The sequence below is a fragment of the Oryza brachyantha genome, chromosome 3 (assembly GCF_000231095.2).
Source record: "Oryza brachyantha chromosome 3, ObraRS2, whole genome shotgun sequence".
In the NCBI taxonomy this organism is placed as follows: domain Eukaryota; kingdom Viridiplantae; phylum Streptophyta; class Magnoliopsida; order Poales; family Poaceae; genus Oryza; species Oryza brachyantha.
Window position 1 is genome coordinate 25589171 of NC_023165.2, and position 13602 is coordinate 25602772.

The following is a 13602-nucleotide window of genomic DNA, read 5'->3' on the forward strand; positions in this document are numbered from 1 at the left end:
ATGTTACTCCCTCCGTTTCACAGTGTAAGTCTTTTTAACCTTGTCTAAATTCATTTATGAATAAATGTATTCATATGAATCTATGCAATGCTGAAAAGACTTACTATATGAAACTGAAACGGAGACAGTAGCTCTCAGTGAACATATTTTGAAGGTAATAGTTAGCTCTTCTATTAATTTGCTATTAAGATGACGAGGGCGCCTGGGCTGCGTGCGCTCGGTGCACCAACGAACGCCGTGGACCCGTAGCCATCCCTCTGGTTGGTGCTGCTATCTGGACGTATCAGTATCAACGACCCAACTGCAGATCGGCCATGATGATAAACAATTCAGTATTGTTTATGAACTTGTTAATCTTGTTTCGCTGATGGTTAGTTAATTAATTGCAAATAGCATCGAGATCTCCAGCTGTATGTGCGTAGTCTGTACTCTGTAGCTAAGCCAGCTCTAACAACCTCCATGTGTTTCGTCGTCTTCCTTTTTTCTTTAGTCTTTTATGGGAATCATGAGCCATGAGATGAACGAGCTGAGTATCGAGCAGTGTTTTGGCCCACATGTCAGCAATGGGAATGGACGGTTTCTGTATTTCTGTTGGATTTTTTCAGACTCGGTTTAGGTTGTTCAGAACTTCAGATGTCCGCATGGTTGAATATCTAATCTACCTTGGGAGATTAATGAGCTTTTTAAGCAGATGTTTTGTTCGTAGAAAATATCCGAACAGCTTGTAAAAATGATTTCATTATTTGCAAATATTCAGCGGTAAATTAACTTGGGGTTCTCAAACTTAGAAAGCGTGTGCCCGTCGTGTACTAACATCAAACAAGAATGTGCTGAATATTCAGTCGCTACTGCTCATAAGTTATTGATGATGAATACACAATTATTTTTTTTAGGAAAAAAAACCGCGGTTGAATAATTACTTCTTTTTCCCTCTTTGTTAGGGTATTTCTCGGATTGTATTAACTCTGTTACAATAGGGTGTATTTTTCTTTGGCCGTGGACGAACCAAATGAAAGTTGATAACATGCAAATTCAAATACTTTTTTCTCAAAAACTACATGTAATACGCACTAATGCACAGATAACACGATCTTTTAAATGTAATGAAAGCGTGGATATGAATGTGATGAGAAGCAGGACATGATCTGAGGCTTTACAATTAGTTTCCTTCCTATCACATGAAGATAACCTCGAAGAGAACATTAAAAAATGACTCTCTTTAAACCTTTCGACCAGGATACCACCGATGATTTTATCCTTTTAGCCTGATTTGATCCAGATAACATCCTATTAAGGTTACCAGTTAAAACTTGAAGACTTCATATTTTTGACGTGACTTCATATTTTTGACGTGAGCACATATGTGCCTAAACCGTAGAAGCAAAGTTTTCCAGCTCCATAATCCATGCTCCAGGTACCTACATCTTAAATCAGCTGTTTCTCTCAAGTTTTAGCAACAATGCAGATAAAAAAAAAGGTTTTAGCAACAATAATTTTAGCAAAAAACCACAAGCATCAAGCCATGCCGGTCATCATTCATCAATTCATGGTTGATACTACACCCACGCCAAGAAAAACGAGTACAACGTGACAAATAACATATGGGCCGCCATTGCCTTAATGGGCCTAACCCGAGAGCCCACTAACGACTTTCTTTCTTTATTTCTTTGCGCTCAAGCAAAAAAAAAAAAAAAAAGAGAGAGAGAGAGAGAGAATAGGGGAAGGAGCCCCAATTCGCGACGCCATTGACGCCCCCAGCAAGAATACGGGAGGCGAGGAACACATGCTCTCCTCCTCCCCTCGTGGAAGATTGGAGTAGTTGGGGTGCTGCCAGGAAGAGCACGGAAAGCGAGACACGGGAGGAGAAGAGAGCAAAGCAGCCGGGCGGCCGTTCTTGCCGCGGCGGCGCCGTCTCTCGCTGCTGCCCCCTTCTCTCGCCTCGGGAGATCGCAGATTGGAGGAGGAGGAGGAGGAGGAGGAGGAGGAGGAGGGTTTGGGGGGAATGGATACTACCACTAGGGCCAAGATCCCCTCCCTCCACCACCAGACGGAGATCAACTGGGACAAGTAACCGCCGCTTCTTCTCCTTTCTGTTTTTTTTCCTTGTAAATTTCCCCCTTCGCCTGCAGGCAGGATGCAATCCTGTGCTCCGGAGAATCTACCTTGTTTATTGTAATGCATAACTCGAGGAAATTATGATCCAAGAAGCTGTTCTCATAACTCGAGGAAGCACAATTGAGGAAGATTTGGTTGATTGATTCCAGCTTATTGGTTAGCCTTCCGATTATTCTGTTGTTCCTCAAATTGGTGTATCATCTACGTGTTGCAGCCTTGACAAGACCAAGCTCTATGTGGTGGGAGCCGGAATGTTCAGTGGCGTGACCGTGGCGCTGTACCCGGTATCGGTGATCAAGACCCGGATGCAGGTGGCCACTGGGGAAGCCGTGAGGAGGAACGCTCTGGCAACGTTCAAGAACATTCTCAAGGTGGACGGAGTGCCGGGGCTGTACCGAGGGTTTGGGACAGTTATCACAGGGGCCATCCCTGCTAGGATTATCTTTCTTACGGCGCTCGAGACAACAAAAGCTGCCTCACTTAAGCTTGTTGAGCCGTTTAAGCTGTCGGAGCCAGTTCAAGCTGCCTTTGCCAATGGCCTTGGTGGTTTGTCGGCATCTCTGTGCTCACAGGCCGTGTTTGTGCCCATCGATGTGGTATGCCTATTGGGTTCCTTTTTCATGATATTATAGAGAATCATGATACTGTTACTGCACTATGAAAATGTGTTAACCATGATCATTTGGCCTGACCAGGTTAGCCAGAAATTGATGGTTCAAGGATATTCTGGTCATGTTAGATACAAGGGTGGACTAGATGTTGCTCAAAAGATTATAAAGGCTGATGGGATTCGGGGGCTGTACAGAGGATTTGGCCTGTCTGTTATGACATACTCACCATCTAGTGCCGTGTGGTGGGCAAGCTATGGGTCCAGCCAGCGCATAATTTGGAGGTGAGCATCTGATTGGCTTATAAGTTGTCACTATGTTCTTCTCAGTCTTATGCATGTTATAATTTTTAATGTATAATGCCTGGACAGTGCTTTTGATCGTTGGAATGATAAAGAAAGTTCTCCTAGTCAGCTGACAATAGTTGGTGTCCAAGCTACAGGGGGGATTATTGCTGGTGCAGTGACATCCTGTGTCACGACTCCCATAGATACTATCAAAACCAGACTGCAGGTGCTGTTTTACGTTTCTGGTTATAGCAGCTTATTTCGCCTACTGGATGCAAAAAAAAAAAAGAAAACTTTTGCCAGTCCTGCTCTTTGTAACTAGTTCTTCTAAAAATTTTGCATTGATACCACTTATATGCCAGTAACCTGACTCCATCATCCATACACTTGTTGTTGGTACTTAGGAATATGAAACTGAGCATTGAAAGGCTATTGATGTCAGACTTAAGACATAAAAGATGATATACTGGTATATGTAATAATATCGTTATAATGAGAGAATATACTTGAGGAATACTGTCTATGTTAGGCTAGAATCATCCTGTGATTCATCCTGTCAATTTTTATCACATAGTTACTATCATTATGAGATTGGAAAGGAAAGCTTTGTTGGGATAACTTCATTATTGGTAAATTAGCTTTTATAGGACAATAGCATAAATGCTGCATTTCTTAACTGACTTGGTAGTATTTCAGCAATATGGCACACAGCCCATTTTTTTGCTGTTACAAGTCGCATCTGTGTTGGTTATTCATCTTGCGAACTTTTGAAGTCTTTCCTACTTTCCAACCAACTTCTTTTTCTTGACCTTAGTATTCAATTTCCTTTTTTTCTTTCTGTTTATATGTTAGCTTTCTACTTCTGTTTTTCTTTAAATGTCAGTACATCAGATGCTCTATTCATTTGCCAGATTTAACATGTGTTATTTGGTGATGTTTATTGTATGGGAAATTTAACTATTTGCCACTGTTAGGTTGCATACTCTCCAAATGCCATTTTTGCGTTGCTCTTACAAATATGCCACCGGAGAGAAGTTAGCTCTTAATTTTTTGTCACTTTTGCTGAGTTGGCATGCCACGTCACGTGCTAGCGTGGAGAGGACACGGAAAATGACAAGAGTACCCCTGTAAAAAAAGAAAAAGTGGCAACGGGAGCTGCGGCGGCGCGACGACAGTGCGGGAGGCGCCGGTGAGCGGGTTACTGACGACGAGCTCGGCCGTGGCTAGCGCGCGGTAGAGGACGAGTCCACCCGACGAAGCCACTGGCACGGCCGCCGCCCCCGGCGGCACGGCGTGGCAGGGGTTCCAGGAGCGCTCGGCGGCGTCGTCGAAGGCGAGCGGTGGGTGGGGGCGGCGGAAGAAGCTGGCTGGTGGGAGCCGCACTAGGCCATGCTCCAGCACGTCGTCGTGGAGGTCCCCTAGCACGCGCGACGGACACCTGTGCTTCCTTCCGCTGCTTGCCGTCGCCGCTGCCATGGACGCCTCCACGCTGAGCTCCATTCAAGCCGCTGCATTCAGAATCAAAAAGTACAAATCAATCACTAATCAAGAAACAGTGGGAAACGCCAAGAATATAGAGGATAAGAGCAAGAATTGGGCAGCAGCCAGCCATACCTCGGTAGCTCATCGGGCTCTTGCTCTTGTTGTGTGGACTGAAGAATTGAAATGAAGCTCAGTCCAGTTCCTGTGTGCGGCCGGACGGGCGGCAACCAGCACGGCGCGGCTTCGACATCGATGGCGAGCACCTGGCGCTCGTGGGCGGCCAGACGGCTGGCAGCGATGCGCCATCACCGCCGCCTCTTCTCTCGCGTGGCCGGACAACGGCCGGACTGAGATGCGATCTTCGTTTCTCTTCCACGTTGGCGTTGACGTGGCGTGCCAACTCAGCAAAAGTGGCAAAAAATTAGAAGCTAACCTCTCTCTAGTGGCATATTTGTAAGAGCAAATGCAAAAAAGTGGCATTTAAAGAGTATGTAAACCTAATAGTGACAGATAGTTAAATTTCCCTTATTGTACCTGTACATACTGTCAATATTGATTTTTAAGTCAGTTTTACCAAGTTTTCTTTTTTGCCAATTAGGTTAATCAAAATAAGCCAAAAGCCATGGAAGTAGTTAGAAGATTGATTGCTGAGGATGGATGGAAAGGTTTCTACCGAGGTTTGGGTCCAAGATTTTTCAGCTCATCAGCTTGGGGTACATCAATGATAGTTTGCTATGAATACCTAAGTAAGTCAATATATTTTTAACTTTTAAGTGTCAATATAGTAGTGCACTGTATGTTCTAATCTTGAAACCAACATTTCCAATGCAACCTTCATCCATGTATCACTACAGTTCATTTGATTAATTATATGACATGAAAAGGTCCTATTTAAATCTTAAGGTTTATTTTCTCACACTATTGACTTGTCATCGTCAGTGCTAAAGGAAAGTTTTTTTTTCTTCTGGCAGTGGTACTTGTGTAGTGTTTGCACGAATAACAGCATAAAGTATGCAAATTTACATGCTTTCTTCTTTCTGTTGAATGAGTGTTACATTTCATAATGTATTTCATATAAGGGGAAGCTATTTGTAATTTATACAGGCTATCCATATGAACTTCCTGTTAGAAACCACAAATTTCTTGACGCTACACCAGGCCTAAATTTAAGGCAAATGGACTCTAACTGTATATTGCTTCTGCGTGTTTTTTCTTCCAGAGCGCTTGTGTGCTAAAGTTGAAGAAGCCTGAGTCAGCTTAAATATATCAATCTGATGCTCACAGTGGTGGAAATTTTGTAGCAAAAATCCAATAATGCTGTATGCCAGTGCCAACAACTGTGACCCATGAGGAAGCTCTATTTCTTGCTGACTTGATACTAGTTATCTTACAAATGTTAGTGCTCTTGAGGCTATTTTGAAAATGCAGAGGCTCATATTATTTGCCTCCTGAACGATGAATATGGATTAGGCAAAATGTTTTACATGATATATAAACGAGAGATCAGAGGTATTCGTTTTTCATTCTTTTGGGCTCCTGCCTCCAGGGCTTGTAATAGTAAGGCCGGAGTATTGAAACCGGTTTCAGCGAGGGGGAAAAATATAGACATTTGCTTGTCTCTCTTCAATGTACTCAAAATATTTTTCTCCAATTTTTGCGATTAATCAGCTCTTCATTTTGCATCGATAATCAATCTTAGCGAAGTTCTTTTCCTGTTCTTTGTTCGCACTATCCAGGACCGTATACGACTGATGTGCAAATCGTGCAGTGTTTAAATGGGCTGTTTGGATGACATACTTAAATTGCTTAAAATTGTCAAATCTTTTTAGCTAACAAGCCTAATTCGTGACTAACAAAACTGAAAGTCACATATTAGTTAGAATAGTGTAAACTTGTCACATTCTTATAAGTTATATATAAGAGTCAATGACATATGAAAGAATTTTGTCACAAATATGACAAGAACCAACGACGAGAAAATTGCAGATATAAGACTCGAAACAGTAGGCCTAGTAATTATAGGACTCCAAGCATCGATTTCGCTAAAATAACCCTTAAAACGTTATAACTTTGTTTAACATGACATTTGGCCTTTTTAATCAATTTTCTCAACTAAAATACATGTATTTGTTTCCTATGACCGTATTCCATCGTTTCATCTAACGCCGTCCGCGAGACACGCGACGTTCCTCCTCCCGACGCCGCCGCGCCTCCTTCCCTCCCCCGTGGAATTCCCCCAGCAATCAGGAATTCAGAATGCAAAACGAAAATTGATGCAAAAAAGAAATTTTTTTTCAGCAACAGTCCTACGTCCATGCAGCATTGCAACAATGGCTCATCGTGCCTTGAGAGGATTTCATATCATCGATGTGATGCCTGCAACTTCCATGAGGCAAAGAGCATCAGGTTCTAGGTATCAGGCAACCCTGGCAAACACCAATGGCTGCAGTCAGCATACGACCCTGGCTGCCGCCTCTGCTCCGGCGTGAGCATCTTCCCTCCCTTGGCCGTGAACACCGACGGGTGCGCGTCTCGCCGGAGCTCCGACAGCTGTGTGATGTTCAGGCACCCCACCGCCGTCTTCGCCCACCTATTGCTCTGCAGCAGCTAGTGAACGTCGGGTCAGGCGTCCAGTACGCGTGCAGGCCACTAGCGGCCGCAGCCAGGGCAGAACGGGCGGTGATCCTGCGACCATCATCATCGTCAGGCGGCGGCGTGGGGAGGGAAGGAGGAGCGGCGGCGTCAGGAGGAGGAACGTCCCGCGGGCGGCGTTAGATGAAACGATGGAATACGGTCATAGGAAACAAATACATGTATTTTAGTTGAAAAAAGTGATTAAAAATGCCAAATGTCATGTTAAACAAAGTTACAACGTTTCAAGGGTTATTTTAGCGAAGTCGATGTTTGGAGTCCTATAATTACGAAGCCCACTGTTTCGAGTCCTATATCTGTAATTTTCTAACCAACAACCCCTAGGTCTCTTAGTGTTTGCTAAACATTTTATGTTCGGATGAATGCCCATTTTCACATTTTTTTAAAGACCTATGGTGAATTTTTTTCACCCCGAAACTTTGTTATATCCACCCCCTAAAGGTCACGAATTTGCCCAAAATTCCTCAAAACTTAGAACTACTCACGAAGTTCAGGAGTTCCATGCTGGAAGAAAGCAGCGACACCTTCCCCATTCCAATCCGAAGTCCAAACTGCGAATAAACAGTAGTAGCTCGTCAGTAGCTCCGCACTGCTCCGAGACCACCACCTCGCTGCGCAGCCGGAAATCCAACGCACGAGGGGGAGGGGGGGCGAGATGGACGCGGCGGTGCAGGAGGCGAAGCTGCTGCGGCAGGTGAACACCCTCATCGTGGCGCACCTCCGCGACCAGAACCTCACGCAGGCCGCCTCCGCCGTCGCCGCCGCCACCATGACGCCCCTCGCCCCACCCGACGACGACTCCTCCGTCGGCTCCACCCACCAGCTCCTCCGCCTCGTCGCCAAGGTTTGTTGTCGCTTCGCCCTGCCCTGCCCTCCCGAGAGGGTTCGTGCGGTGCGGCTGCATCCGGCCTAAACCCTCGCCCTGTCGCTGTTGCTGTTGTTGTTGTTGGTTCGCAGGGCCTCGCGGTGGAGCGGGACGAGGCCGGGAGGGGAGGAGGAGCGTTCGACTCCGCCACTGCCACCGGATACGGTGGGCTGTTGCCCCCGCCCGGCACCAATGCCGTGGATTTCAGGTCTTCTGATTGCTCGTGGCTCTCTGGCATTGACTCTTCAATTGCGTGTATTGTGTAGCTGCTGATCATGTATGATTTTGATGGTGAGTGGTCACCCTGGTGCTCTGTACAGTGTGCAGGATGTTAAGGGTTCGTCCAAGAGCTTCCCCAAGCACGAGGCCAGGCACGTTTCCGATCATAAGGTGCAGATGATTAAAGTTTCTCCCTTGCGGCGTGCCTTAGGAATTCATCGTTTATGCCATTTCCTTGATTCCTTACTCTTATATTGTGTAGAATGGATTAACCATATTTGTTTGGCATAAACTTGTGGTTACCACTTAAAAAATTTCAAGGTATAAAATGGCTTAGACATCCAGGAAGAATTTAGGAGAATACCTCTGGTACAATTTGCACTTGCCATGGTATTTTGAATGTTGATACACATAATGACATAAATCTTGCTGTAGATTTCAATAGTAATGGATAATGGATGATACCTATCTTCATTTGTTTACTCTGTGTTGTGTAGAATGTTGTCCGATGTGCAAAATTTAGTCCTGACGGGAAATATTTTGCATCTGGGAGTGGTGACACATCGATTAAGTTCTTTGAGGTGAGATTGAATCAAAACACAAGTACTCTATCTGCAGGATGAGATTTGTTAGATTTACTTCTTGCTCATTAGCGTGCTTTCTCTTGCAGGTTGCTAAAATAAAGCAGATGATGCTAGGAGATTCCAAAGATGGCCCTGTCCGGCCTGTAATTCGTACATTTTATGACCACATGCAGGTCATTCTCATGCATGATAGTTGTTTGAACTACCACTGTGCCCTCTGTTAGCAAGTTTTTTTTAAAAATATTTATTGCAGCCCATCAATGATCTGGATTTTCATCCTGTGAACCCTATACTGATATCTGCAGCAAAGGACAATACAATAAGGTCAGCTTAAATTGGTTCCTGCCCACCTTTGGTATTTTCGTTGTGATCTGAGTTGTTCATCTGGAATTAAGAATATTTAACCAAATATTCACAAATATATTGTGCATTAGTTAATTGTTTATTTTTTCTTTGTTATATACTTGCACAACAGGTTCTTTGACTTCTCAAAAACTGTTGCAAGGAAAGCATATAGAGTTATTCAGGTGGTAAAATTCTTATTAACATTAAATCGAATCTTGCAAGATATTCTGTAAAATGTGTGCTAGATGCATCCAGTTAGACTCATATTTTCACATGTTACTTGAACAGGATACTCATAACGTTAGATCTGTATGTTTTCATCCTTGTGGGGATTACCTTTTAGCAGGTACTATTCTCCTTTCACCATCTGGAATTTATCTGTAAACTTGTTCTGTTGCTATGATTATGAGGTCATTGTATTAATTTGGTTAGTGCTGAACTTTTCTTAGCCTTTCTCTTTTGGACCAAAGATCGATCCTGCTTTGCTGAAAACTGAAAAGCCAACAGAGTCTTACAGCAGAAAATAAAATATGACAGGCCTGGGTTTTCCAGCTTACAAGGATGAACACTAAACCAAAACTAACCTCATCTAAACTGAAGAACTACCTAAACACATCACCAGTATTTCCAGTTTACTTGAAACTCCACCAGCTAGATCAGACAGCTATCAAACATCACATCTGCTGCACAATCAAATGTTTTCGAGCAAAATGTCCCTGTGCTTCTGTTCATTGAGTTTCATCATGGTATCACTGCACCACTTCTCCACCAGCTCACGACCCTTGTCCTTTCGAAGCTTTTTCCAACACTGCAAAAGGAGATCAAATTATGACCCATCTTCAGTGGAAATTTAAATAATCTCCTGCAAAGACTAACAAACCCATGCAAGCAAGACAGTTCCCACATTTATCTATTTAAGATTCCCTCCATCCATATTATAAGACTTTTTGGGTTTGCATAGATTCATCCATCTATCAATGTATATATTTTATATATATGTCTAAATTTATTAGCACATATATGAATGTAGGCGAGACCAGAAAGTCCTATAATGTGGAACAAAGGGAATAATTTTTTTTAGATAGTGGAATTTAATTCCAGCCTTTACTTCAATAGAAGCTACAATCAATTATTACAGACTATGCAGTTACTGTGAATAACAGGTCGAGATATGACAAGTAGTCCAAAACCAAAACACCGTACAGACCGAGACATTTATCTGTTTAGTACTACTTCTGTTTATGTTGATCATAAAAAGAAAATCCTCCATGGTGCTTGTTGAGATGTTTAGCTTACATACATCCCTCACAATACTCCAAACAAAAATTGCTAAAGGGCAAGCAAAAAGAATGTGATTAGTAGTTATCTTTTCTTATACTGCTTGCAAAAGTTTAGCCAACTTGACCTTTCTATTGTCAAATTTAATCTTGTGCTCATGAATACATCGTACCTACTACATTTGTAATTTGGCTCCATATCCTACCTTTGCATGGTATTTGATGCTATTGTGAAGTATATAATTTTTCAATGTGCTTATTGGCATGTGACTGTGCACTATAACTGGTCATCGTCTCTTTTGGTATATCTGTTAAACTCTTTAATCTATTCTTGAGTTTTAGATGTCTTTTTGAGCATGCGTGCTCAGTAGTGATAAACATGTCAATGTGCTGTACTAAAGTCTAGATTGCTCAATCAGCTTATGCACTTTGTGATTTCTTGTTTTTAATGAAAATGAGGAACCAGGGTCTAGGCCCTTCAATTTGAGAAAATCTTTAATTTATTTGATTAAAACTTTTTGACATTGTAGACTTCAATTTTGTTCTGGAATCAGGCGTTCTTTATTTCTTTCATTTGGAATAAATCGGGACGTTAACCATGTTCTGGGAGACGTCAGACAGCACTGATTTGGGGTGGAACAGAGCATGGCAGGGAACAATTGACTTGTGGATTAATTCATTTCTGTTTGTCATCTAATGCCAATGCTCCCTCTTTAGTGAAGGCAGTCTAGACACTCATAGAAAGATTGCTAACAAAGTGATAAATATGACAATGCAAATATTCTATCCATTAGTTATTATGTTCATTGAGCTGATTAAGATAATTTGGGCAGTGCCATCCTCACCCCCTGACAAGCAGTTTGCACCCCTTTAGTTTGCATGGGCTGTTCCTGATGCACCTTCTGTGCACAGGCTCATGCTGCCACCTGATTCCTTGCAATACACTTCAAGCTTTTCCTGTTCTATTGGTTGCCCAGTACCATGCACATGTTATTATATGTTTGATATTTGACAAATACCACATGTATAGTTTCTATAGTTCCTGCTGGCGCATTCTACCACATTAATATTCAAGAAAGTGATGCTGATATAAACATTTGTAGGGACTGATCACCCAGTTGCTCATCTCTATGATATTAACACTTTCACATGCTACTTATCAGCAAATTCACACAATTCCAGTGCTGCCATCAATCAGGTATTCGTTTTTGTGAAAGATTCATTTTTATTATCACTATAAGATGTAGATATTTATTATCCTAGCGGCTAGCGCTACTCACTGATGTTGGTGCCAGGTTCGCTACTCTTCTACTGGGAGCTTGTATGTGACTGCTTCTAAGGATGGTTCTCTGCGTATCTGGGATGGAATATCTGCTGAATGTGTTCGGCCCATAATCGGAGCACATGCGTCTTCAGAGGTTACTAGTGCAGTTTTCACGAAAGATGAGAGGTTACCACACTGCCTCGTTGTATAAATGAAACTTTGTACAGCATTTCTATGTTATGATGGCCCACAATGTTCTTTCAGGTATGTCCTATCATGTGGGAAGGATTCTTGTATAAAGCTATGGGAAGTTGGCTCTGGTCGACTTGTCAAGCAATATGTAGGTGCTGTTCACAGGCAATACCGATGTCAGGTCAGCAATGTGCTTCTGAACCCTAATAACTTCTCTCCGATTTACGTTATTATATGGGTCATTGTCAGCTATGATCTCCATCTTGGTTTGAACTTCAAAATGGTACCTGTTTTTTTGTGGGGGAGGTAATGGTAGCACTAACTTTGTTATGTTAATAATTGCTTTTCCTTTTCAGGCTGTCTTCAACCAAACGGAGGAATTTGTACTATCAACCGATGAACAAAACAGTGAGGTAAATTCCATATTCAAACTAGTACTAGTATTGTAACTTCCTTTCGGGATGTTGAACAGCAGCCTGGAGTTCCTGACTGTAATGCTACCTCACCTTCAGGTTGTTATCTGGGATGCACTTACCTCTGAAAATGTAGCAAGGTTGCCATCTGGCCACACCGGTGCCCCAAGGTGGCTTGGCCACTCCCCTGTAGAACCAGCGTTTGTTACATGCGGCAACGATAGATCCGTAAGATTCTGGAAACAAACCGTGTAGAAATGTAGATCCACCAACCAATCAACTCAGGAGTTGGTGGTAGAATTAACTAATGCATTAGTAGTGAGCTTAAAAAACTTGCTCATGTGTTGTCCCTTAATTATTTGATCAGTTGTACACTTGTACATGTTACTGAAGTTATACACTGACGATACTGTAGCCAACTTGGTAAGAAAATTGTCTATCGTTGGTATTCATTCATTCATGTGAGAAGAATTCAGAACTTGAATGCAGATTCCCTTTTATTGTTGCCAGGGCGTTCATACAGAACACTGGCATACTGCTTGCTAATGCTTTTGATGGTGAGGAATACTTGTAACAATATTCCGTCGATCCAATAAGGTACTTTATGGGATTATGTGTTGACGTCGATAATAATAATATGTTATTAGCATGATCTTAGGTAATGATACCACATGTACCACATGCTACCCATGGTATCAACCTGATACCATGCCGACGTCATTGGTATGACAATCTTGTTCAAACAGGTCCGTTGTATAGTAATCTTCTGTTTTTTTTTAATTTTTTTAATTGATGATGTTGACTTATATATATGTTTGATCATTTATCTTATTCAATTTTCTCAGTAAATATACAAAATTATAAGTCATTTTCAAAGTTTTTTAGGTAATAAATCAAATCATAAAAGATAATTAATAATTATATATATTTTTAAGTAAGACGAATGATCAAACTAAACCTAAAAGTCAATGGTTTCAAATAAAAAACCGTGGGAGTATTTCTATATAGTGCATATATGTGGTTTGGAAACCTGGAATCGTGAAACCATCCAGTTCCAGAAGGGAAGAGCATGCGTATGAGCGTATCTTCTCTCTTTCTAGTTTCTACACGGGCAAGTTGTGAGAAAAGGAATAAGTTTACTTTTGGTCACTCAAGTTGTCACGGAGTAACAAAATCGTCCCTCAACCGTAATACCAAAAATGTTGGCCTTCGAAGTTACGAAAACCATTCAATTCAGGTCCCTGGGCAGTATTGGAGGGTGATTTCGCTGACGTGGCATCCCAGTCAGTAAAAAATAGA

General features: G+C 42.2%; 1 protein-coding gene across 1 annotated transcript; it reads left to right on the forward strand.

The window, feature by feature from the left end:
* Positions 1–1693: 1693 nt before the first annotated feature.
* On the forward strand, positions 1694–12787 carry LOC102718639 (cleavage stimulation factor subunit 50). The gene is made up of 19 exons (XM_040521813.1): positions 1694–2067; positions 2330–2711; positions 2811–3007; positions 3095–3236; positions 5091–5238; positions 5712–5737; positions 7716–7988; positions 8102–8217; positions 8330–8399; positions 8726–8809; positions 8899–8985; positions 9066–9136; positions 9288–9339; positions 9446–9503; positions 11538–11632; positions 11730–11884; positions 11963–12071; positions 12247–12303; positions 12403–12787. Exons 1-19 carry the CDS (start codon positions 2003–2005, stop codon positions 12556–12558), a joined length of 2343 nt encoding a protein of 780 aa, XP_040377747.1. The 5' UTR covers positions 1694–2002; the 3' UTR covers positions 12559–12787.
* Positions 12788–13602: the final 815 nt, after the last annotated feature.